Source organism: Haemaphysalis longicornis, unplaced genomic scaffold (genome assembly GCF_048455015.1).
Source record: "Haemaphysalis longicornis isolate Haplotype H1 unplaced genomic scaffold, Haemaphysalis longicornis Haplotype H1 scaffold_41, whole genome shotgun sequence".
Lineage (NCBI taxonomy): Eukaryota > Metazoa > Arthropoda > Arachnida > Ixodida > Ixodidae > Haemaphysalis > Haemaphysalis longicornis.
The window spans coordinates 925,930-952,736 of NW_027526365.1; the positions used below are offsets into that span (position 1 = coordinate 925,930).

At 45.8% G+C, this 26,807-nt stretch overlaps 1 protein-coding gene across 1 annotated transcript in view; it reads right to left on the minus strand.

The window, feature by feature from the left end:
- Positions 1 to 26,807, minus strand: part of LOC144137581 (uncharacterized) — a 130,907-nt gene that overhangs the window by 24,786 nt on the left and 79,314 nt on the right. Inside the window, exon 4 of the mRNA XM_077669503.1 lies at positions 10,419 to 11,935. Coding sequence (XP_077525629.1) covers positions 10,419 to 11,935 — 1,517 coding nt within the window. The remainder of the gene's footprint in view (positions 1 to 10,418; positions 11,936 to 26,807) is intronic.

Consider the following 26,807-nt stretch of genomic DNA (forward strand, 5'->3'; position numbering starts at 1 on the left):
AATGCGGGCAGTCTACAACGCCAAAGAAGGCATAGGGAAATGGTTGGACTATATTTTTTTTACCGTTATGAAATTATATTTTTTTTTTCATATAAATTCATGGGAAGAAATCGAAGAGGCACACCACACTTCTCAAATACAGCGGCCTAAACTAACTCCAACGGGTAGGGCAACGCTCTTGAAACTTCAATACTCTATACCGCCCAACCACGACCGGAAAATTCGCATCCCTCTGGCTTTACGACAAAACATTCGCGTTGCTCCAATCCCAAGAAATATGCACCCCACCTACAACAAAGCACGCCGAGCAGCAAGATCCCGCACCATTTATAATTAATACCACCACCTCCCTGCACCCGATATACAGATGCATCGCCATACCCCCACAAATCTGCACAAGCCGCCAGCGTGGTTAATGCCAGAGGAACTGAGCTCGCTGCAGTGTCTGTTTTCACCAACTCCGCCGAAACAGCTGAAGAGGTTGCCATTGCTCTTGCCGCCACAACAGGCCAAGACTTTTTAATCATTGTTACTGACTGCCAAGCCGCTTGCAGGAACTACATTAAAGGACGCATATCACAACCCGCCTTGAAAATTCTGCAACAAGCGAAACTACTCCCAGAACTGCAAATAATTTGGACTCCAGGTCACGAATCCCTCGGGGGTAACGAAGCGGCACACGCCGCTGCCCGCGCTCACTCACACCGGGCCGTTTCTCACGAGGGCCACGAACCCCCATCGGAAGCAACAGTTAAGCCCACCCCGCTGCAAACATACGCCGAAATACTCGCCCACTACAGGAACGAGCGTCGCAAATACCCATTCCTTCAGCCGAACCTCTCTCGCGATGAAGCTACTACCTTCCGGCGCCCACAGACAAACTCCTACCCACATAACACCCTGCTACATGCCATGTATCCAACCCAATACCCTGCCACATGCAACTCCTGCCCCAACCCAGGCACCCTGTACCACATTGTATGGGAGTGCCAGCAATCCCCTTCCCTCACCCCTAACCCCAACCCTACTTATGAGCAGTGGGTGGAGCTGCTGACCAGCTCCGACCTTCCACACCAGCGACGATTGGTGGAGAGGGCACGGATGGCCAGCATAACCCAAGGCATCCCGGACTAAGGAAGCCTCCCACTGGGCGGGTGCCCTAACATCAGCACCTGGTCTCCAATAAAGTTTATTCATCATCATCATAATAATAATTGAAGCGAGAAAGAAAGAAAGGAAGAAAAACACGCGCCCAGAGTGGGGACCGAACCCACGCCTTTCGATTAGATCTCGAATGCCTTACCAATTCGGTTATCTGGGCGACTGTGTTCTGCTTCACTTTCTGGGGTATTTATATTTTATTACAACTGTATCTGACGCTTGAGGGTGGTAGCCAGCGCCACTCAGACTACACGGGGAGAAGGGGACCTTCTTTTCAACCCCCGGGGCGTGACGCGAACGTCTACAGCCTGTCATAAGCGGGTAACTGGCGGGAAACCTTCTTATGCTACCTTGGCATCAAGGCTGCCACAACCGAGGCCCTCGCTAAGCTTTCGCAGGATAATATGGATAGGAAATGAGGGGCTCGTTAGGAAATACAGAAAGAAATGCGGGCAGTCTACAACGCAAAAGAAGGCGTAGGGGAATGGTTGGACTATATTTTTTTTTACCGTTATGAAATTATTTTTTTTCATATTAATTGAAGCGAGATAGAAAGAAAGGAAGAAAAACACGCGCCTAGAGTGGGGACCGAACCCACGCCTTTCGATCAGATTTCGAATGCCTTACCAATTCGGCTATCTGGGCGACTGTGTTCTGCTTCACTTCCTGGGGTATTTATATTTTACTACAAGTGTATCTGACGCTTGAGGGTCAGAAGAAAAAAATAAAAAATAAAAAGAAAATATAGTCCAACCATTCCCTATGCCTTCTTTGGCGTTGTAGACTGCCCGCATTTGTTTCTGTATATATATATATATATATATATATATATATATATATATATATATATATATATATTTGTGTGTGTGTGTGTGTGTGTGTGTGTGTGTGTGTGTGTGTGTGTGTGATAGTTAAGTAGAGACAGAGACGCGAAAAAATCATTAAAGAAATAAAAGCTTACTGACCTTTGAGGAAGAGGACTTCCTTTCTTTGGAGTAGGGAATAAGTTGGTTTCAGGGTTTTATACAGAGAGAATCTAGGCAGGGCGAGGGCAGGGCAAGGGAAGGGAGCGTTTGTACTATGGGATTGTGGCTGGTCGGCAGCGAAAATGATGGTATAAGTGGAATCGGGCAAGAAAGATCAAAACAAATCACAGTCACGGGGTACGAACGTCAGAAAAAAGAACAAAAAAAGAAATAGAACGAATGAAATTCGAATGAAAACAAATTTAACACAGTAATTCCCCTTTCCTCCCGTGGAAACAGGGGGAAAGGGGGAGGTGTTAGAGCACACGGGTAATTCTCTTTCAATCAGCCCACCAATTAGTTTCCTACATGACTATGTAAAATGACGCACAGGCATCGTCAAGCCCGACATGGTTTTTTTTTCCTATGTCTTGAGCACTACTGTAATGTTATATTAAACTTGGCTGACCTTGACTACGGCTAGGGAAAATGTTGCTCTTTCCTTAAAGGGGTCCTGAAATACCTTCCGCCGATGCATGGGTGTACATGTACTAAAATAAAGCAATGTATTTGCAATCTCCTCCCGCAAGAATTTTGTTAAAGCGATGAGTATTAGCTGAGAAATCGTAAATCAAAAACCGCGCATTATCGTCGCTCCGTGTTTCCTCCTCCTTTCGACTTACTCTCCGCTGTTGACGGCGCGCGAGCTTTGCCTCCCATGATGCTGCGCTCCGCAGCGGTGACGTACTTCCGCTATTGCGCTGCTACTGTCGTCTGCTACGGGCAAGCTTTGTTGACACCATGAATTCCGCACTTCGCTCAAGGCTGGAAAACCGAACGAAAAATCTGGCCGCATATGTGCGGCGGCCTCGCCTTGCCCTTTCGCGGTGTTCGTTAGTGCAGTTGCTATCGGTGGCACGTGACTTTTTATCGGCGGCGAACTCGCAGCCGTAGGGGAAGATCGTGCGCTCGTTCCCTTTGATGCACCGACACTGTTTATCCAAAAAGTGCCGTATCAGATGTGGCCCCACTGGTGCCGGGTCTTATTTTGCGGCGGTCGTAATTCCTGCCGGCGGCATGTGAAAAAGACATTTTAAATCGATACAGAACCCGTGCACAAAACCCTTCAATCATGTGACCAGTTCAGCTTGGGGCGACGCGTGGTGGAGAGCGGCAACGTTGGCAAAGCATGCTCCACCGCGGCTCTGAGCTTTCTAGCGCTGGAGCGAGCGCCACTTCTTTGAGAATCTCAAACATCGGTTGCCTTGACAACAAGGCAGAAACCACTGTAGAACTCAGTTACGGTTGCGTGTTCCCGGTTCAGCTCGGGGCCCCACCTCGCGACATGTGGGCACTGCAGGCGTACCACCCACTCCCATTGGGAAGTGCGAGATGCGTTTGACATTACAGGAGGCGATGGTGTGTGTGTGTTGTGGACGTCTTTGTTTTGCGATGCAATGCGACGTTGTGCTTCTGCGGGTGGATAGTGCTTCCCATGGTCTGGGTTATCTTTCTCGAGCGACGTACGACTCAACTTCGCATGGGGTATGTGCAGTGTGCGTGGCTAAAACCATCTCGGCTTGTGCGTCGGAGTTAAGTGACTTGCTGTTCGTCCCCGCAAACCGCGCGCGAGGTGAGTGCCGAATTTACGACGGGCAGGAGGAGGCAACCCATCGTCTTTCAGTCGCGGTTCAGACTTGCAACGCATGTTGTGACGTTGTGTTCGTTCGAAACCCATCTCTGGATTGTTTTGAAGTAGAATAAAATGTATGCGTCAAACCCGGGCATTCGGCTCAGGGCGTTCTCTGCGATTGCACGAAAGAAGTGCCACGGGGCTTCAACGCTTTCTTTACGGAACGTACTCAGGTAAGGGAATATCCATGTCGTGTTATGGCCGTGCTGCATTTAATACAAACGGTTAAACGTTTGTTTACACTTGTTTCGTTTGTCGTAAAATGTCCAAGCACTCCGGCACTCCGCCGGCAGATCAGCCGGCGAGCCGACGCTGAGCAGACGACTCATCTCTTTGCCGGAAGTGCGTGAAAAAGCCGCCCAATAGCAGGATGTCTAGCTCATGACGAACATCTGGGAATCGATGATGTAGACATGTGAAGATGGCGGCGTCCAAAAACACGAAGGAAAGGGTGAGAAAAAAGCGACAAACTTTGCAACAAAAGTGTGAGCTTTCCGCTGCGCGTAAAAGAGTAATACTTGGCACAGATGACGTTGACGACCCAATCTAACGATTGCGCTAGTTCATTTAGTGTGCTCAAAACGCCTTTCAGGGCCCCTTTAAGTTTTCAATGCGAGCCACGTATAGTGTTTTTTGGAGCAACGGGACTCACCTTCAAACCCACACCCCCGAGCTAAATCCCGATGAGACTGTAAAAAGACGATATGTGCAGGCCTTGTATGGTCCATACCTTGTCCTGCTAGCTTGACAGAAAGTAGGACCTGTGCATTGTTCAAATCTGTATTGAGCGAAGCCTTCTCATAAAATAGCCTTCTGATTCTGAGGTTATTCTTACGCATTTCCACCTGTGCGTAAAAATGTCCTACAGATAGGTCACCGTGTTCAATCGGTATTTTAAGGAACAATCCTCCCTGATTTTCCACAAGTTGTGCATCATATTGCGTCGACTGAAGTCACTGTAATCAATATGTAAGGGGTTGTAAACTTATATTTTTAATTTAATAACCAACAGGTGGTGATGATCCTTTGCACCATATAGACCGCGTCCGCGAATTACTGAGTTATTTAAATGAAGTCGAGCATTTCTTGTTTTTCAAGACGTACAATAGGAAGACAGAGAACTGGACCAGCTTGCTTCACTGTGCTATAGAGTAAAACCCGGCTCCCGCTTCTGGGCCATAGAAATGTTTCTGTGCAAGGAGCAGTTCTACTGGCTCAGGGTGTAGGGCAAGACAATTTTTCGCAGTGAGCAAAAAATGATACCATTTGGCAATGTGAATAGTGCGGGGAACTACCTGTATTACGTGACAGGATCATTGTATGTATATTCCTGCATTGCTGGTGAGCCCTTCTATGCATTGAGAAACATCGAGAAGAGTTGCGCATTGCTGAACACAAAATCAGCGGCAGCAATTATAATACATTACCCAAAAGTGCATATAATTGCCATTTTTATGTATACGAATCAGTGAAATCTTGTATCGAAAGAGGCTACGAAAGCCCGAAATGTTCCACGAACTGCGGCGAAGGTTGTTAAGGGCCCGGAGTGCAAGTGGCCACAAAAAATAAAATATAAATGAGTGGCAATGCCGCGTTTACCAATTGTGTGTCATATTAGCAGAAAGGGTTAACAGAGGAAGCGTAATAACATATTCTCGAAAGTAGAAATTTTCTTATCAGAAAGAGTTGTCGGGCGGCTTGGTTCATGGCTTCAAAAAAATTAAAAAGCGCGCAATTCACAAGGACAGAGAAGCACAGTATACTGGACGAGGGCTCCCCAGCCTACTGTGTTTCTCTCTCCTCGCTCATTGCGCTCTTTTTACTTTTTTGAAAAATTCCTGCATGATTCTACTTATTAAGTGCACAATAAATTAACTACAAAAACATAACGTACCTGAATGAAGATGGAATGATAGAGATCCAGTGGCGCTGATGCTTACAACATAATCAATTGATTCCTTCACTTTTGGTAAAGTGTTCTCAATGTGAGAAAGTTTTACTTTGCACCACACTCTACGACTTTCGCCTCCCTCTTTAACAGTGCAACTTCCTTCTCTTCCAATTGACCCGAGTCCAACAAATTTTCCCAGAGATATAATTGGGATAGGCTCCCCGCCATTGGCATCAATCCGAACAATGTTTTTCAGTACAATGGGCTTTGTGGGTGGTATGCTCTGTTCAACACTTTTGCTGAATTTATCAAATGCTGCATCCACGTAGAAGCTTTCAAGCTGTGCCCAAAACGCATCGTCAGCTGAAAAAAAGAACAACCTCGTAAACGCACAGCAAACCTTCGCAGGTGGCCATTTCAAGGACATACGTCCCACAGTACTGTAATGACGCTGTCCTGTTATTTTGATACCACGATATATATTTCAAATAAAGCGAGATCTTTATTTATTACACATCTGAGCAGCAGGTGGAGGATGAACGGAAAAACCTGTCATATACAGTTTGACAAAGCAGAACCCCCCTTTTTCTGAGCAGTAGCTAACAACCACATTAAAACGATAACCCACTAATTAATAATTCACTTTCTGCACAATATTGTGACGTGGGAACGAAGGGAATGCATTCAAAACTTGTGTTTACAAAAATAAAGGCGAGAGTAGTGGCAGCAAAGGTAGCTGCGATGTCTCAGGGACAGCACGCACACTAACATCACCGAGCATCTTTATCTTCCTTCTCCAGCACTCTAAGAAGACGAGGAGTGCTGGGCACTGGGTCTAGGAGTAAAAACTTTTGTCCCATATTTCACTCCCTTTGGAAGCATTGGGCTACTCTTCATAGGAGTAGCGCGTGGCGGCCAAACGAGAGGTGAAACACTCCTCGTGGGATTTACTTGCTGCTTTCGAAGCGGAGTACTTGAACACTGTGTGGGAATTGCTATGCCATCTCCAAGGCAGCGTTCCGTCACTCCCTTTAGGCGTGAATAATCTCTATTGGCAGCGGCGTTCCCGGATACTGCACAAGGGTACCACTACTCTCTCTTGGAAAGCATCTCGTTACGCCTCAAGAGCGTCCTGCTATTCCCCGCTAGACAGCGTGTTTTCGCTCCGCCTGCTACCAGGACCCCCCCCCCCCCACCCCCTCCCCACGATGGTACTATAGGCAGTTACAAGCAAACAAAAGAGTACAAGGTATTTTGAAACATGGAAAAGAAGGAAAAACAATGTCAGACTTTATTTTTCAAAAAATACAATAATCGGTTCATTCTGCAATTTCACACAAAAAGCAATTTATTTGGAATTAAACTATCACAGCATAAAAATGGTTCCTACTCCACATGCACACACGAGACGTAGCGCCTATGTAAGATACATACAAGAATAATTCACAAATAAAAATGCAGCAAAGCAATTGAAAACACTGAAATTAAAACATTAAATTAAGACAATAAAAATGACATTAACATCCACAAATAAAAAGGTACTGGCATTAGCACGAAAAGCTTCAGTAGAAATGCAGCAGTGGGAGAATAGTTAACAGTATAACATAAAACAAAATGCCCTTGGTACATCACTGAGTGCTTCACATGGACTGGAAAGCCAGCTCTTATTTAGGACACATTAAAAACATCTACAAATAAATTTTGCGAAACAAAAATCTTCGACTAAAACAATTCAGCGTGGATTACTATTCACGCATTAAAAGCTGCAATCAACACAAATACAAAGCCATTGACACAGGAACACTGCAACAAATACATTTCATTTCATTTCATTTATTTACTCTCAATGCACAAGGCGTTACAGAGAGGAGTGGTGAAAAAACAAAATAACAATATGTACAAACAAATGGAGCATGTTTAAAAAGGGTATGCGTTCATGGTACTCTTGAAATTGGCAGGGTCAGTGATGGATGCGATGGAAGCGGGAAGGTGATTCCAGTCTGAGCTTGTTGTGGGCACGAATGAATTAAAATGAAGGTTTGTACGGCTGCTTGGAATTCCAACTTTCAAGTGGTGATCGCTGCGGGATGAAATGTAGGATGGCGGCAAAAAAAGTGAGTTACTCAGTGAGGGTATGGTATGGTACAACTCGTGGAAGAGGCACAGGCGCGAGATTTTGCGGCGAAGTGATAGGCTAGGTAGATTTAAGGTTGACTTCATATGAGTTACGCTGGCTGTACGGGAATAGTTGGACAAAATGAAGCGAGCGGCGCGATTTTGAATTGCTTCGAGGCTACTGATATGAACGTTTACGCGTGGATCCCATACAGATGATGAATATTCGAGCTTAGGTCGCACTAATGTTTTATAGAGAAGAAGTTTCAGTTCCATCGGGGCAAGGGAGAAGTTACGGCGTAAATAACCAAGAGTTCGGTTAGCACTGTTTATAATAACGTCAATGTGAGTTTGCCAGGAAAGGTTCTCAGAAATTGCAACGCCAAGGTACTTGTAAGTGCTAACTTTAGTAAGGGGGGAATTATTAAGTACGTAGTTAGTAGAAATATTACATGTTCGACGTCAAACTCTCATTATCTTGCATTTAGTAACATTAAGGTTCATTAGCCAAATATTTGCACCAGGATGAAACATTGTCTAAGTCACACTGAAGGGCAAGGTGGTCAGAAGGGGTTTTAATTTCGCGGTAAATAACACAATCATCGGCGAAAAGCTTTATGGAAGAAGAGATGTTATGTGGCAAGTCGTTAATGTAAATCAGGAAGAGTAGTGGGCCAAGAACGGATCCTTGTGGGACGCCAGAGGTTACGGGTGAGAGGGGGGAGTTGGATTCATTAGCCGTTACAAATTGGGAGCGGTCTGTTAGAAAGCATTCAATCCATTTTAATATGTTAGCATCAAGATTAAGTTTGCTTAGTTTTAGCAGTAGTAGTTTATGGCATACAGTGTCAAAAGCTTTAGCAAAGTCGAGGAAAATACAGTCAACAAGGGAAGAAGCATCAAGGGCAAGAAATAGGTCATTAGTAAAGCAGAGAAGCTGGGTTTCACACGAGTACTTTTTCCAAAATCCATGCTGGTGATCACTAAGGAAGTAGTTGTTTTCTAAAAAAGTTATTATGTGGGAATAGATGACGTGTTCCATGAGCTTACACGGTAACAGTAATATCGGGGGTTATGAACGTCACCTGATTTGTGAAGAGAAACCACCCTCCCGCTTTCCAGTCGCCCGGAAGGGAATGACATTCCAAAGACTGCGTGAAAATCTTACATAAAATTACAGATGAGTAAACAGAGGTATTATGCAAAAACTTTGCACAGATACCGTCTTCACCTGGAGCGCTGGCCAATTTCATGTTTTCGATCAATTTTCGTATGCCAGAACAGTCAAATATAAGTGGTTCCATTGGAACAAAGTGGTGAGGGGGGGTGTCGGGAAAAGAAAGGGCTGCAGATTTAACAAAGCACGATGAAAACACAGAGCTTTCAATGACACAACACGCTTCTTTTGGTACATGGCTGTTATCATCATGGATTAATTCTATCGCCTTTTTTTCATTTCCGCTAATCGTCTGCCAAAATTTCTGTGGGTTAGTTGCAAGCAGGGAGGGAAGCGTTTGTTGATAATAAGTTTCTTTTGCGAAGGATAATGCGCGAGCGTACTCGTCAGCTGCGTGAAGATAAGCGGACCACCTTTCCGCGTTGTTAGTTAGCTTTGCCCTTCGAAAAATTCGTTTCTTTTTGTTGAGTAGTCGTTTTAGTGTAAGCGTGAACCAAGGGGATTTGCGTTTTGCTTAATTCTGCGGAGTGGAATATAACAATTGGTAAGTTCTGCTACCTTCTGCTTAAACAAATTCCAGTTTTGTTGCACGAATCTTTCCAGAAAATTCGAAAGGTAATCGTTTAGGAAAACCTGAAACTCATTATTAATTAAACCATAGTCAGATCTTTTGTAGTCCCTAAAAACTTTTGAGCTATCACTTCTTTTAGTTGTTTTAGTCATGTTAAAATGAATAGCTAGATGGTCGCTTACGCCCGGAATAACTGATAGGGATTTAATTAAGTCGGGATGCGTGGTCAGCACTAAGTCTAGAACTGTGGAGGTAGACAAGGTAATGCGGGTTGGAGCACTAACCAGCTGGGTAAGGTTAAAGTCTGAACACACGTCAAGAAAGGCAGCACTGTCAGCAGAAGTTTTGGATATTGTTGGAAAAGGGGGAGACCACGAAACATTAGAGAAGTTAAAATCACCTAGGAGAAACATAGGCGCAGCCGGAAACCTTACTCGCAACTTATTTAGGACATCGTGTAAATCATTTGCGAAGCCGGTAGTTAGGTTAGGAGGCCGGTAGCAGCCACAAACAATGATATCTTTGTGGTTAATGCGAACACACGCGACAACAATTTCAAGCGGCGAAACAACAGGCACATTGAACGACCTGATCTCGTCGCTAATAGCAATCAATACGCCGCCCCGCACCTCGTACCCCGGTCACAGCGGTAGAACTTAAACTTTTTTGAACAGTTAAATATTTCTTGATTTTCTATTTTCGCGGACAGCCAGGTTTCAGTTACTATGACGACATCAGCTAGACATGTATCTATTAGTGCAGATAGGGCATCACGTTTCTTAGTAACACTTCGAGAATTACATTGTAAAAAAGAAAATTCATGTGCTCGAAAATGCTTATCTAGCTTTCGTGGTGAAGGAGGAGCGCTGGTCCCTGCGCTTTCTGCGTTTGTTGCTTGGGGGGCAACGTGTACGGGGTTATCATAAATAGGCCCAGCCTCAGTTACACGATCGGTGACCGGACAATAAACGTAGGCTTTCTTGTTAATTACTATCTTGTTATACTTGAGGTAATATGGCTTCCCAGTGGTTTTCGCGAAATTTAAAAGCTTTTTCTGGATGCTGCGCGTGGCCTTGCAGAAATCTTCGCTAACTGACACGTGGGTGCTACGAAGCATAGATTTCTTAGCAAAGACACCTTCTCTTGTTTTGAAAGAACTAAAACGAACAATGACAGGTCGACATTTGTTCTGCACAAAGGTTCCAATCCTGTGTGCACGGGAGATGGCTTCATTAGGAAGTTCCAGTTTAAGGCACGCAGACAGGATTTCACGGACTTTTAGCTCAGACTCAGCCCAGGTTTCTGAGACAGAATCTAATAGCCCATAAAATATTAGGTTATCCCTACGAGAGCGATCCTCGAAGTCATCAAGCCGTGAACTGAGAGCGGCACTTTCGTGTCGCACGGCAGCCGTTACGAGACCTTGCATCTGTGTATCGTCTGGAACGCTCTCGAGGGAAGTAACCTTCTGTTGAAGTACAGTTAGTCGAGCGGTTAAATCTGTTACTTTGGAATCAAGTAGCAACTGGTTTTCTTTAACATCGTCAATAGACTTCTGCAAGTTGTCATGACGCTCATCCAAGTGTGCGGTTAGTTTGCTGATGGCGGCTAATACTTCGCTATTCGGACCAGGGTTCTGTTCTATATCCCCGCAAAAAAGAAGTTCCTTTACAACGAGAAAACAATCTGCGATTATATCAAGCAACACATGTGGGCATGGAAGGAGCAGCAGACAATAGTTACTAGATCGCTTGGCGTTATAATCTTGGGAGGGACCAACCTGGACAAAAAGCAAAAAGTGGTTGGATGAGACCATTGTGGCGGCCACTCCGTTCCACTGGCCACTGAGGTGCGCGGTGCAAGGATGGCTGTATTTGTAGCTTTCTGGGTGGCTTGACGATGTCGATGCAGTTGGCTTGATGGCAGCTTGAGGGGTTACCGGAACGGGAGGTTGAAGTAGCACCGGGCAACAACGGCTCGGTTCGGGCAGGCGAGGGCACGTGCCGTGTGGCGTGCCAGGCGCATGTGGTTCCACGCAGACTGGCGAGCTCGTGCTGATGACTGCGAATAACTGGACAAAAAGCAAAAAGTGGTTGGATGAGACCATTGTGGCGGCCGCTCCGTTCCACTGCCCACTGAGGTGCGCGGTGCAAAGCTGGCTGTATTTGTAGCTTTCTGGGTGGCTTGACGATGTCGATGCGGTTGGCTTGATGGCAGCTTGAGGGGTTACCGGAACGGGAGGTTGAAGTGGCACCGGGCAACAACGGCTCGGTTCGGGCAGGCGAGGGCACGTGCCGTGTGGCGTGCCAGGCGCATGTGGTTCCACGCAGACTGGCGAGCTCGTGCTGATGACTGCGAATAACTGGACAAAAAGCAAAAAGTGGTTGGATGAGACCATTGTGGCGGCCGCTCCGTTCCACTGCCCACTGTTGGTGGGACAACAGGAAACCGCAGGAAACACTCCCACTGGGTTTTTTAGGCGGGTGGTTCTCAAATGAGGATGCGCTAGTAAGATTTAAAAATGACATAAATTGGTATTAAAAACAAACTCGTTCGAGCTGACTGCTTCGTAATGTTGGTGGCGGCCTTCAGAACAGTACCGACCAGGGCACCGTGCTTGAGCCGAAGTAACGTCTACACAAGCAAGAGGGTACGCTTCGCCTTTGAAGCGTATTACGCACGGAACAGCCAAAACACAGACAGCAGCAATGGAAACCTATCCACGATGTCCAAGGATGTGAGAAGTGTCTTGAATGCGACGGCCACTCCTGCTGACGCCTCGGGGATCTCTCTCTCTCTCTCTCTCAAAAAAAAAAATAATAATCTTCGGGCAAGTAGCGTCTTCCCGTGGTTCCTACATAGGCAGAAAGAGCGGGACAGCAACGATAAGTTCTACAATGAAAAAAAAATTAACGAGTTTGACAGTCAAATGAAGATTATTGGGTGATAGATTAGTTTTTGCGCCGAGAGCACGCACTGAACCCGTATTGAAATGCAATACTGCTTGGCGCAGTCACCAGTCTAGATGCGAATGTGCGGTGACCTTCGATGCAGCCACGCTCATTGTGCCACTTGGCCAATGTCATGTCAGATAGCGTGCCCTACAGCTGTCTGCCTACGCAATGCGCCCCAAACCCATTAGTGCTTACGTGTCCGTAGCTTCCATTGTTTACCCCGCTATCGTTCCCGGTATAAAACATTGCACAAAATTTCAGTAAAGATAACTCGTTTTGTAAGGTTATAATCGCTAATGAATTTGCATTGGATTTTGTCCTCAGTCGACTGCAACGTACGGCCCATTATACATTCACAATTCCAGCGTGGAAAAGTTGCTAATGGGTCATATAGCTACTGTTTTCTTCATTCTCGAGTGCGCTTCGTTGCATGCACGCTGCAGATCGCAACATTTTATGAGAACCAATAAACTCGTTATTGAACGATCAGAACGCTCGAAAATTAAAGGGATAACCACATGCAGCGACGGCAACAACCGACGCGAAAAAAGTAATGCAATGTTTACAACAAACAGTGTGGGCGACAGCGACAAACGAAAAAAAGTAATACATTCCTGTCAATGCCCTTCGTCGTCGTAGCTGCCGCTCGCTTGTGGGCTGCTTCTGGCCGGGAATAAGCCGCGAAGGCGACGGCACGTCTGCCGCAGTCGCCGCCGTCAGCGGCCTGTGCAAAAAATTTTCGCTTGTCTGTGTCGCCCACAATACCTGTTTGCCGTAAACACTGAGTGAGGTTTCTCGCTTCGATCATCGCCTTAGACGCATGTAGTTACCCCTTAACAGTGCGGGGCGTACGCCCCGAAAAGTCCCCTTTCCGTCCATCCCGCCCTCAATCCAAACGAAAAAAACCTGTCTGAACAGCATTTCAGTCTGCTGCTGTACGCGCGGTGGTCACTAAAATTATTGTAATTTTAGTGACTGCCACGCGCTTGACGCGCTCCTAACACTCAGCCTATTGTACGCAATTCTTTGGAGCCGCCCAGGCAGCCAGAGCTACTGCACGGCAGCCACTCTAACCCTAGCCGCCGAGCTAAGAGTACAGGGTAGAGCTGCGACTACTCACGCGACCGTGCTTCTTACCTGCGAAAACATTCAGCTAGGATACCAACACTTCACGAATCAAAGGGATTGAAACGGTGCAAGAATCGACGCTGCTTGCATACGGGTACAAAATCCGCCCTTCAAATCTAAGAAACGGTCAAAATGAGTCACGAAAACGTTAGGACAAACCGCTTCCGCGTACCGAAGGTAGAGAGCACCTCTGCTTCGCTAAATACATAAGATAAGAATACCACGTTAACTAATGGCTTACCTCCACTTCCCGCCAGCGTTTCTTCGTCCGGTAGATAAATCCAAGGTCGTCATCCCAAAATTAGCCTCCAAAGGCAGCGACTGCACTCCGGTTGCCCCGGCCAATTGCGCGCGCATTGCTACACAGTGGACATAGTTCCGGTATCGGCCTCTGCGCCGCCGCAGCTGTGATGTCCGTCCGAAATAAAAACTAGTTCCACGAACGCACGCACGCACGCACGCACGAACAAACTAATATACTGCTTGCTTACGTGTTCGTGATATAACGCTGACGCACAGGCATGCAAGCAGTTAGCGAGCACGCGTCGCACTGCGTTCAAGCAAGTATGACGATAAGGGCAGGTCAAACTTCCCATGTTGTGCAAGCCGTCTCCGAAGCTTCGGATAATTCTCGCGAGGAGAATGCCGGCGCCGAGAGGCGAAAACGAAAACACCAGCGGCCTGCCGAGGGGCCGAGCCCTGAGCACGAAACACGTGAAACCGCCACCGTCGCACCGAACGCGGTCGGATGTTTATACCAACGAGTTAGAGCTTTGGACTCTTGCGTGGGGCGTGTGTGTGCTGTTCGCCGAGGAGAGTCGCCCCACGCCTGCGCACCGCGTGAGACGTTTTCTCCCCGTGCTCTTCTCTCCTCATCCACTGTAACCTCAGTTTTCTCAATAATTACACCTTTAATTCTCAAAACCTAGTTTCTCCAAATTCGATGCGAGCACGCGTCGTAGTGTGTTCAAGGAAGTATGACGATAAGGGCAGGTCTAACTTCCCATGTTGGATAAAGCGTCTGTTTGGAAGTCCACTTCGTGCGTAGCCCATTGTTTACAAAGCGCAGCCCTGTGTTCCGCGCTGGCGGGACATCACGGTCTGGCGCGATTAGTCGTCGCTCGCCCGGTCCTTGCGGGTGCACCGCCTGTGTCGGTTTTCATCGTCGACGCGAGATCCCGTGGCGGAAAATCCGCCGTGGTAGTGCGCCGTATCTTCATCGGGCTGAACTACGGAGTCGCAGCGTGCACCGCCGCGCCGCCGCTGGGATGCCCTCAGTGTAATCGGCGTAATCGGTAAAATCGGCGCGCAGTATTCGTTCCTCCGTGGCGCGCACCTCTTATGATGCATAGTCTGCCAACTTTTTAAATGTCGATAATTCAGCCATGATAGAGGAAAAAACAAAACAAATAAACAAAACCAAATCGAGAGATGCGTTTTTTGAGTTTTGTTAAGCTTGATCCATTCATGTCACTGAACGCTGCGAGCAATCGTTACACGAATTCATATTCTTGCACGTCTAGAATGCGCAGCTGAAGTACTCGGGTGCTTTTTACACAACTGCTTTATATAATATCATCACCAGCCTATCTATGCCCACTGCAGGGCAAAGGCCTCTCCTATATATAATATATACGTAGGCAAATAAAACATTGCCGACGAGTTGGTGTGCGTAAATGGTAGGAGTGCATCTCTATGCTTACTCCCGCACTGGACAAGAATGAAATTGCAATTTTACTCTTCGTACTGGAGAGAGAAGACGATGTGCAGCTTTACTCTTCACTGGTGCGGGAGCGCAACTGGGGCTGCACTCCGCCGCGCACGAGAAGAGTACGCTGTCAGTTTCGCTCTTCCTCATCATGGGAGCGAACATAGCATCCAACCCCCGCAGCTTTCGAGGGGAGCGCGCCAACGCTTGCAGGAGTACAATGACTGTTGGACTCTTCAACTACTCCCCCGATTTCTCAGAGTGAGCCTTTGGGTCCGCTTATCCCAGAGGGCGCGTACCAGCAGAGAGGGGTTGACCACCGGTGCAGTTTATAGTTAAAGTAGCAAGGAGCCAAGGGAACGAGCCCGTGACAATATGGAAATCAAACTTTGACATTGAACAAAGGAAATGTCACATACTAAGTTTATTTATTTGACACAATTCAAGAGAAGGACGTGGGACACAATAAACGTAGCCTCCAGATAGGCATCAAGAGAGAAGAAAGAAGATAGTGGAATTGCTATTTTCACGGGTTTAACAAGGCGTAGACATCGCCCAAATCTCCCAACCTGTTACAGAAAACTAGATACGCGTTCTCCTGAGTTAACATTTCTTTTTATCTGCAGTGTAAAACTAAATCTCACTAGAAAACCTTGAACTCGACGTGCCCTAATCCGCATTTTATATAAGCGCAACTATTTAGTCCATCAACCTGTTTCAAGATGACTGCGATGATTTACCTTACAGTAGCTGGCAATTACATATATTGCAGGTATTATGAAGTCTTAAAGGAGTTCTTGTACTTAATAGGTTTTTATTTTGGACGATCTATATTACCCGAATTTTGAGCGAGCTTCGTGAAAGAGAGCTCACATTGCTTTCCAATGGCAAAATCGCTGACAATACTATACTGAGGCATACAAAAAAATCCCTCGGGGACATGAGTCTTCGCACGTGCTTTTAACGTCCTTGAAAGCAAAGTCTGATAACGCCAGCGCTTATAAGACTCTCCACTGATGTGTCGTGCTTGCGTCTTTTTCTGCACGTTGTTTTCTTTGTCTTTTGACGTGCATTACTCCAACAGGCACACGGACCGCAATTCATGCTCCAGCTTCGTCCATACCTACCGTATGTAAGACGGCTGAGGCCCATTTCATTCTATTACAAAGCAACTTTCCACACATCGAGAATTTTCGACCTATTTCCCGTACATTACGTGTTGTTAAGATTTGTATGCATTATACTAAAAAGACTGCAGCAACATCGAGAAGATATACGCGAACTCCCGAACACAATATTCGGCAGTTTGCAAAACCTCAGCACCCCAAAACATTCCCCTATAAAAATAGGAAGTAATTATTGCACCTGCCTCGTGTTAGTCCCCACGGATCATTCTCGCGCTCCACCTAACGAAGGGTTTGGTGAACGCAGCTATTCTCAGCAATCTCAACAAAAGCGTGTGTAGAAAATGCGCAAAAAAACTGTATCACTGACGTTCTCACGGGCCGACAATCAGTCATGTCGTACTCGGTATAGTACTCGGTATAAAACTGCAGCGGTGGCGTAGAGATGCAGCATCCACCTCGCGTGCAGAAGTACCGTGGCTCAAATCACGGTGCCGCACAATGCCAACCGGATAAGAAAACCACGTGTGGAGGGTATTACTATAGGAGACTTGGAGTGCGGATTGATACCGGTGACCATTGTCGGCAACGCACTCCCTAACCAGAGCAGGATTGGCCACCCTGGTGTAGTAATGGCCATAACCTCTCATGAATACGATGCATTCGCAGATAATAAATGGTAGTCTACCATTGTCCCTGAAGAAGAAACTGTATAAACGTATGACGGTACTCACCTAGTGGGCAGAAACTTCAGGGCTCACTAAAAAGGCTCAACTTAAATTGAGCATGACTCAGCGAGCAATGGAACGTAAAAAGATAGGTGTATCAATAAAGGACAAGAACAAAGCAGAGTGGGTCAGGGAACAAAGATATGCACACGGCAGAAGAGAAGAGAACTAGGCACACACGAGCGCTCGTGTGTAAATAGTTCTCCCTTCTGTCCATGTGCAAGCTGCGCTGTAGTCCCCTAATAATGTCCAACCAACAAGACCAAATGGCCACTTTGTTGCATTACAGGGAACAAACGCGTGTTAAGGACACATTAGAAATTAAGAAGAAATGGACGTGTGCACGGCATGTAATGCGAAGGCAAGATAGCTATTGGTCATTAAGGGTAACAGAGTGGTTCCCAGAGAAGGTAAGCGTGGCAGGGGGTGCCCGAACGTTCGTTGGGCCGATGAGATCAAGAAGTTTGCTGGGATAAATTGGCCGCAGTTAGCACAGGATGGGGATAATCTGAGATTTATGGGAGAGGGCGTTGCCCTGCAGTGGACGTATACAGGCTGAAGGTGATGATGATGGTAATAAGACTCGATATGGTGTTGGTGTGGACAAAGGTAAATAGCAATAAAGTCTTTCAAGAAGCAAAATATTGGCCGTTGAAGAGAAGTTGCAATGAATAAAATATGCAGAGGAGGGTCCCAAAGTCCTGTGACTGTCACGGGACCCTCGATGAGACACTCCAAATAAGGCGCACATATAGCAAACACAAAAGAAACTTTTACGCAATGTTTCAAATTACTATTTATCACATTAAAATTACACAGTGCATTCAAAGCTTGTACATAGATACAATAAATATGAATGTACACACAGAAACACGCGCATACTAAACACTAACAAGTCCACGATACATAACAATTTTGACAATACTGACAGCACTTGTTCCAGAAAACCTAACTAATCTTAGCGAATTGATATTTTTAAAAGACACTGGGATGAGACACATTAAAATGCACTTCCACATAGTGCGAAATGCCACTGCAAAGGAAAAAACTAGTTCTGTAAACAAAAATCGGCTGGCGCTTTTTCTAGCTCTAGTAATGATAAGCCGGATTTGAGGTGCTGAGGCAAAGTTTTCCACATAAAAATTCACGCAAGAATGAGAACTTCTTTTTCTGTAGGCAGTATGAACTGTTCCCAATAGGAAATTCTGTCGACAAGAAAATCTTGTGCAGTTTGGCTTACGCAAATATTGGCCATCGATATATTCAAAAGAAAGTTGTTCGTTAATTATTTTAAAGAATACCACAGAAATGTTGTTATCAAACAAATGAATGATTGTCAGTATATTAAACTTGCGTTGCAGTAACTTCGAGCTATCCTACACACAACACTTTGAAATGATGGGTAATGCTTAGTTTTGGATGTGTTGGACAGAGTGCAAATTATATTTCTAAGTGTTTCCCCATGCATATATGCCATAATTCAAGTGGCTGTGAATAAGTGAAAAATAAGGCGAAACCATAGTGCGAGTAGAGAAGTAATTTCTAGTCTTCATTAACCCTCCAGTGCCGAACGTTGCGACTATTTTAAGGTGGCTTATGTGATAATTAAACTTAACTCCTTCGCTACCGCCAAAAAATTGACCAATTTTAGGGGCCCAAGAAAACACTTTTTTCCTGCTAAAATTTGGTTAGGCACTAATTTCAGGAACACAAAATGCAGTATATTTAACGGGCTTTCCAATAATCCCAGTTTTTTTAAAGGTTTTCATATACCATAGTTGTGAAAAAAAATACCAAAATCAAAAATTTTGTCAAGTCGTCGAAAAAAATGATAAAAAAGGACTTGTGTATATCAAACAACTGGTAGTAGAAAAAATTAGAATATACATTTTGTAGGGAAACATTTTAAAAACACGCTCTAGAAAAAATGTTACTTGCGCGGGACAGTTTGTCAGATATAAAAAAAAATGTTAGCATGCATGGTGCTCCGGTCATGCGGTGAAGCCCAACCTCCAAGTCAAAATGTGCAATTTCGCGTGGTTCCCTGGAATAAATCTGGCGGTTTTACATTATCAGAGGCACCAATTTGCCCCCACATAACGGGAAAACATCTTGTCAATGGCTGACTTTGCATTTACAGCGAGCACAATATTTGGGACAAGCACGCGATGCGGAAAAAAACACTCATGAAGTTGAAAACGGGACGCCGTGGCTGACGTTTGTTGTCTTGCACGGCCAGTTATCTCTCAAAACATAAAGCTGAGCTTTATTATCATCTTCTTACTCGCAATTGTAGCTTTCCTCGCAAAATTGAGGTACGATGAGCTAGAATCGTGCCCTGCGATCTTTGGCCGAGTAGCAGTGGCGCGATGAAAAAGATCAGCACAACGAGCCTTCTCTATTGCAGCGCCATCTATCATTCTTCAAATGAAACACTACAAAAACTTATCGGAGACTCTGTAAGAATAGACAGTTCTACTAAGCAGCAAGATTAGACACCCGATTATACCCTCGCATGGAAACGAAACTGGAAGGCGAACAGCTGGCAGTGTAAGGCCGGTTTGAAGCGCTGTCCTCGGCGGAACTGATATCTGGCGACTGGGTGGGACCTTTTGACTTGCATCTGAAGTTCTTATAGGAGAAATCGGGTTATGGTGGGGGGAAATCAGGAGCGGCGTGCTTTGTTCGAGGATCAGTTTTGGACGCTCCAGGCGCCATGGAAGGTAGCCTTGAAGTTGGGTAACTGCGTAGTAACGCTAAATATAAATTTCGCGATGCGGAAACGAAACCGAAACTGTTGTAAAAAGTTTGAGAATGGTCCTGGGGTAAGTAGAACTACCACATAACTTAGAACAACAGGCGCAAAGGCAATAAAACTGCCTAAAATCATAAAGCAGCTTTGCAACCAGGCACTGCTTGACATTTTGAGCCGATTCCTGGGATTATTACTGTCATAGCGCGAACCTGACGATTGAAAATCGTTTGCTAGTTCCTCATTCACGCCCTGATAGCAAAAAACAAGCGCAGGTGCGGAGTAATTACGAGTTGCACGCATTCTTCGTTGGTAACAGTGACGCGCGATGCCCACGCCCCTTTTCCACACCCAGGTGATTCAAAAGCGTGTCAAAAATTACGTAGCCGTTGCAAAAATAAAAACCAAACTGATTTTGAAAGGCCATTTTCTGATCTAACTCCGAACAGTTTTACTTGTTTGAGAAACGCTTGGAACGCTATGAAAAGGCGCTCCCAAAGTATTGTTCAAATTGATCGATTTTGACAAGCGCGGGAGCGAAAGAGTTTATTAAGGTGACAATCCAGGAGAATACCTAGGAATTTAGTGCAGTCAGAATGGCAAATTGAAGTACTACCTAGCGCCAAGAAGGAACCCGCGGTAACAGTCTGTGGCTTGAATTAGAAATGATATATTTAGCTTAGTACGAATAATAAATAAATGGTTCTTACGGCACCAATCCAAAATATTTTTGAGGACAGAATTTAATATATTTGTCACTGAACTTAAGCATTTGTCAGACATCGAAATGGTTGTGCCGTCTTCATATAAGACGCAAAGAGAGGCATCGACAATATTACGCTGAATGAGTGATATAAATTATTAAAACAATAAACTACACTGTACCACAGCGGGACACCTTCCTTAGATATTTTGGCCTACGAGAAAGCATCCGCTGCATATACGACATATTGCCGGTCAAGTAAATAGTTTTTGTGAAGGGTAAATAGTGGGAGAGGGGGGGGGGGCTGGAACGGATAAACCATACGATCGTAACTTGCTCAATGGAATATCATGATTAATTGTATGGAATGCTTTTGTAAAGTCTATAAACATTGAGCCAACAAATAGTGATTTATCTAATGAATATTTCACGAAAGCGAGTAAAGAAATCAAGGCAAGGATTTTAGAGCTGCGCGAGCTAAATTCGAATTGGCACGGATTTATTAAATTATCCTTGTTAAATAGGTACTAAGCCAATACTAAAGTATTTCTCTTGTAACTTACTGAAAGAAGACAGAATTGAGATCTGTCGGTAATTATATACGAGGTCTTTGTTGCCTTTTTTCAGTACAAGAGTGATTTAGACCGTCTCAAGATTTCAGGGAATGCACCTGACTGGGATTATTATCTGGAATTAATTGTCTGGCACATAGGGTTGGAAACCAGATGGCAGCTAATTTTAAATGACACAAAAATCTTTGTGTAGGCATGGACTCGCAATTTTAAGCTGAGTAATTCTTTGCTGCTGAGCTCCAGGGCGCCGTTGGGATTCCCGGCCGCGGTGGCTGCTTCTAGATGCGACTGCATCTCATTCACTCGCCTTGTCCCTCCATACGGCGTTGTTGTCCGTCCACACCTCTCCCCCTACACTATCAAAAAATAATAGTTAGCGGCGCCCGGTTTCGATCCCACGACCCTGTGGGCGGAACGCGACGTACATGGTGCTCTTCCCACTGCGCCACAAAACTTTTTTTTTGCCGGTCTTCGATATTACATAACAAAGGGAACACAAAAGGTGTACAGAATCACACGTTCAGCTACCAGCGTGACTTCCGCTGGCATTGTCGCTTAAAATTCTTTCAGTGCCATCAGGGGTTCTACCCTTGACAGCCACTCAGGAAGGCACTCCTTAGCCTTTTGCACCTCCACAAATTGCGTGACACTCTCTATAAAATACTGTCTTGTCGGCCTCGCGTCCACGTCCCCGTGGAGCCACGCCATGCGCGAACACCAAATGCTGTGGAGGCTTAGCAACATGACCAGATCGTATGGAACGCCCTCTTCGTTGTCCACACTCAAAAACCGAATGCCGTGGGGATGCAGTGGAAAGTCATTGTGGATGGTCCTCTGAGGGACATCCCACAAGAAGACGGCCACCCAACAATGCAGAAAAACGTGCTCGATATTCTCCGGTTCCTTGCAAATAGAGCAGTTGACTCATCAGGGCACAAACAGTCCTCTATCTTGCATCCAGGTTTTCACTGAAAGTGTACCCGTATGCAATTTAAAGAAAAAGGACTTGACTCTCGGATTAACTTCCATTCGCCTTACACGTTCGAAAACGTCTTGTCCTGGGCCTCCACAGTACAGAGCTCTGTACAACGGTATTGGAAGCACAGAATCGCAGACATCCTTATACAGTTTTCTACGTGCAATCGAACTCAAATATTCAAGGGAAAAACGGGCAGGTACAAACTCAAACGACATAACAACCTCTTTCAAATAACCGTGGATGCCACCCGTCATGCTTCCTGAGGATACGACAAATGCAGGTAATGCACGCGCCAGTCGAACTTGAATAACCGTGCGCAGAAGAGGATGCCTAGTATCTCGTAAAAACAGGAAGCGATTAACTAGCTGCCTTACGTACAGGTGGGCAAGCACCAAGCCACCCTCGCGGACCCGCCTGAACAAATTGGTACGACTGCATCTTTCCCACGTTGAGGACCACACAAAAACGGCAAAGACCCTGTGCAATTTCTGTACATTAACCATTGAGCAATGTAGTGTTTGCATCACAAACCAGATCTTTGCTACAAGAAATAAATTACATACAGTGGCCTTCCCGAATACAGACAGCCACGCCCCTTTCCATTTCTCTGCCCTTTCCTTCAAATCGTTTACCTGTCTTCGCCAGGAGGGCTCGCTATCTCGATAATGCTCAAGGGGCGTACCCAGGTACTTCACTGGTGTTGTCGCCCAACTCACGTTTTCGAAAGTGCTTGGTGTCGATAACCAAGCTCCATACCAAAAGCCGACACACTTTCCCCAATTAGCCCGACTTCCTGTGAGATCCCCGAAGCGCTTGACCGTCTGCACCACCAACGAAATGCTCTATTTGTCGGTGCAAAACACCGCCACATCATCCGCGCTGCGCCACGAAACCGAGACAGAATCAAATGCTACGAACGCGCCTTGTATCCTTGACTCATTTAAACTACGTCAAGAAGCTACTGATACAGCGCATGATGGGGCAATGATTAACACTTGCAATAAAAGAAAAGAAGCGCCCACTTACAGCAACAATGATGGAGTAAAGGTCGATGCGACAGCGAAGCCCCAAGCATACCACTTAGAGAGATTGGCCAAGATTGGCCAACAAAACATAATAATAATCATAAAACATAATAATCATACGCGTTCCCGGCACGTTTCACGCGATTTCAGAATTAATCTAACGGAACCACCAAGTGAACCCCACGATGCGTCGCATCTACACAGGGTTCCCCTCGCGGGGAGGTGGGCGCAATTTTCTGATGGTGGGGAAAAGCAAAAATGCCCGCGTTATTGCGATTTCGCTGCCCGTAAATACCTCCAGTTGGTCGAAATTAATCCGAAGCCCTCCAATACGGCTTGCCTAATCGCCTGTGTAGGGTCGGCGCGTTAAGCCCTACAATGAATCAATCAGTTATCTATGCTTAATGTATACTTTCTTGGAAGAAGCGGGGCGAAGGAAGAATAACTGATGTGCACGACGTGCGTTGGAAAGCACCGCGAAGGGTAGATGCGTTTGGGGCAAGGAAAAGTAATCGCGAAACGCGTTGGCATTCTTAGAGGGTTTGTGATAGACCGTGTCGTCGTGGCTCACGGTCGATATCGGAGATCTTCGTGGTCGTGGATTTAAAACGTAATTTAAGAGGTACTCCTGCTCTTACCCTTGGACTCAGTTTAGGAAAGTGCTTTTTCGTAGTAGCGCTTTTGCCTTTCTTAAGTCGCCTGTAAAGAATATTGAGATATTTTAAAACGTAGTTCAAATGAATTGATAAATGGTGTTTTTTTAAGATAACCTATGTAAAATCATCGGTTATCTTTCTCCCTATTAAAGATGAATAGGCTTTTGTTTAGTTAGTCAAGGGTTTCGGGGTTATTTACCTTTCCTTTTACATTTCACAGTCGTGGCGCCTAAAGTGAGTGCTTTCGAAGATATCGAATTAAAAGAATTAACCTCCTTCCCAGGATCGAACATTGCTTTGATAAAGCACCAGTTGCTGTCACTAATTGGTTCAACAAGTTTTGCTTCACTCAACACTGCCGCGAAGTAAGAAGGATCCCAACATGGGGCGTACGCTTAAGGGGACAACGATGTAACCTTGATTCCTTAATCAGTTTCAACGACACTAGATATTGGTGGTATCTCTAGGTTGCACAGCGCATTCTTGATTATCGGGGGAGATCCCTTGGCAGTTAATTAAACATTCAAAGCCCTAGCCTGTAAAACAGACAGTATATTCTCTGTAAATGTAAGAATCACTATCAGTAAATTTATGTTTTTGTCCCACATAACGATCAAGTGTTCATCGTGGGGCGACAGATTATGAAGAAGGATAACAGGAGAACGAAGGCGATCTTCAGCTGGTAATGATGGAGACCGGTACATTCTGCCTAAAACAAATTTTCAACTGCCGAGCGCTAGGAATAGCGAATTCGGGTAAACCCAGACTTACTCGCACTTTGCTATGTCGAGTGATGAATCAAACCTTCGAGTGTATGCGATGTAAGCGATGTCTTTCCACCATGTCTTTCCATTAGGGCGATGTCACAGTTTGGCATTGTACGAGTGGATGCAATATAAATTTCAGTCGCCGGGAGTGAGCCAATTCTCAAACATAAAAATAACAGAAACGAAAACTATCGACACAGGAGAGAAAATTCGTAATCCGGCTGTGGTTTTGCAAATAACTTAGAGTGGAATAGAGATGGGGTTGTTCTTAGAAAGATGTTTTAATTCAGCTGAGAAAAAGAGAGGCATGGACGATCAGGATTTCTGTCTCCAACCAAAAAATGCGGCGATGAGATTCCGAGGGTGTGCGGAGCTGGTGGTTGTCGCTAGGCTGCCCGGCTTTTATCGGGCAATTTTCTGCCAAGAGGTACTACCACCGGCGTGCCTTTTTGAGTGCGAGAGCTGTCGAGAATAAGGCTGTGTTTTAATAGTTAGGCGGTCATTCACGTAAATGGCGAAATCGGCGCTTTCAGAAAAGTCAACCTGGTTGGTCCGTAACATTGCTTCGCCTACTTTCCTCACAAAATCGTCTTGCATGCCCCCGCCGACAAACCCAGATATAATAGCCCTATCGCCATACTTTCAGGGAACGTGGGGTCTATGTCAGCCTTGGAGACTGAACAGCACACGACATCTCCCATACGTTTCAAGATTGAGCAGCGCAAATGGATGTAAAAACGCCCGAAAGTCACTGCCACTAATCGCCGTCCATAATGTATACACCGCGGCCGTAGCCGCCTCAAATTCCACCTCGCCCACTAACTGCGAGTCTCTGTCGATTGAAAGCCACTTGGCCCGTTAGGACGCATGCGTGAACACATAATTCACCTTTGCCTTTAAAGCCATTCCGAGGGACATTCTCGCGTCGGGGACCCTCGTTAACCTGCTGATCATGGTTCTTCTGGCGGAAGATAAATAATAGATCTTAGTCTCGCCGCATATAAAATCTTTTTCTCTCCCTTTGCCGGTGTATTTCACTCATTCATGCGCCCATCCGCGGTTGCCGGTTTAGGTGTGCAGGCGTTGGGGTTTGAGGGAGGGGGCATGCACGCACAGCATGGATTATTGCCGCTAAAGATGACATACCTGTTGTGCTGGTGGGAGATTTAAACGTGGGAGTGTCAAAGCTGAATACCCCCTGTGAGCTGTCTCCCTCAATCGGCAGTTTGGGTTTGGGTTGTAAGGCTTACAGTCAGTAAGACGCCTACGGCTGGCTGGGCAGCGAAAGGGACAACAACGTGTGTGTCCACTAGAATAAAGGCGGAGGCCTTGGAGGAGTTAACTCGCGGTGAGACGGACGCATGCCGTTTGCTTGCAGGAAGAAGAGCGGAAACTGAAGAAGCGTTGGCTCGAACCGAAGCGCGAATAAGCGCGAAAACAACGGAAAGCCGCGGCCACCGCCATTGACACCTCAAGTTCGATCTGTTCGAGTAGCTCCGGATTCCTCCCGGGTGAAAGCAACTGGCCCGTTTGGAACGCGGACGTGGGCCAAAATCATTTGTTCAGCTTAATGGACTTTCAGAGCGAAGTGTTCGACAGTGTCTTTCCTTCTGAGCACCCGCTCATGACCGGTTGCTGGTTTATGTTTATGTTTGCGCTGTCATATTCACCGAGTCTACAGCACTTCAGCTTTGGGCTTTGGTTTTTTTTATTACCCCTGACAGCTTACCGTAAAAGGCTGATTCCAGTTCATCTATTCTCTTGTTACGTCTGCATAGGGTGGCATAGCAAAAGCAAGTAGCCTTCAAAAATAGGGACACCACAATAGAGACAAAACTAAGAAAACCCGCTATCAGCAGCAGTTGCAGCAAGGCCCAGCAGAACAAAATTAGCGCCCTTCCTTCCACTCTGTCAATATGGATGACCTGCGAAGCTGGACGCAGTCCATCGAGTGCATGAAACAAAACATGTTTGTTTGTAATGTGCTATAGAACATACTTCCAAGCCAATCAGGTTAACCAAACGTGATAGGACCAGCTTTAATTTAGAAGACAAACACAGAGCTGCCTTCTTCCCTCCCGCGTCGTGGGAATCGTACTACCTGGGAAACACCCGATACCAATCCGCTCACAACTGAG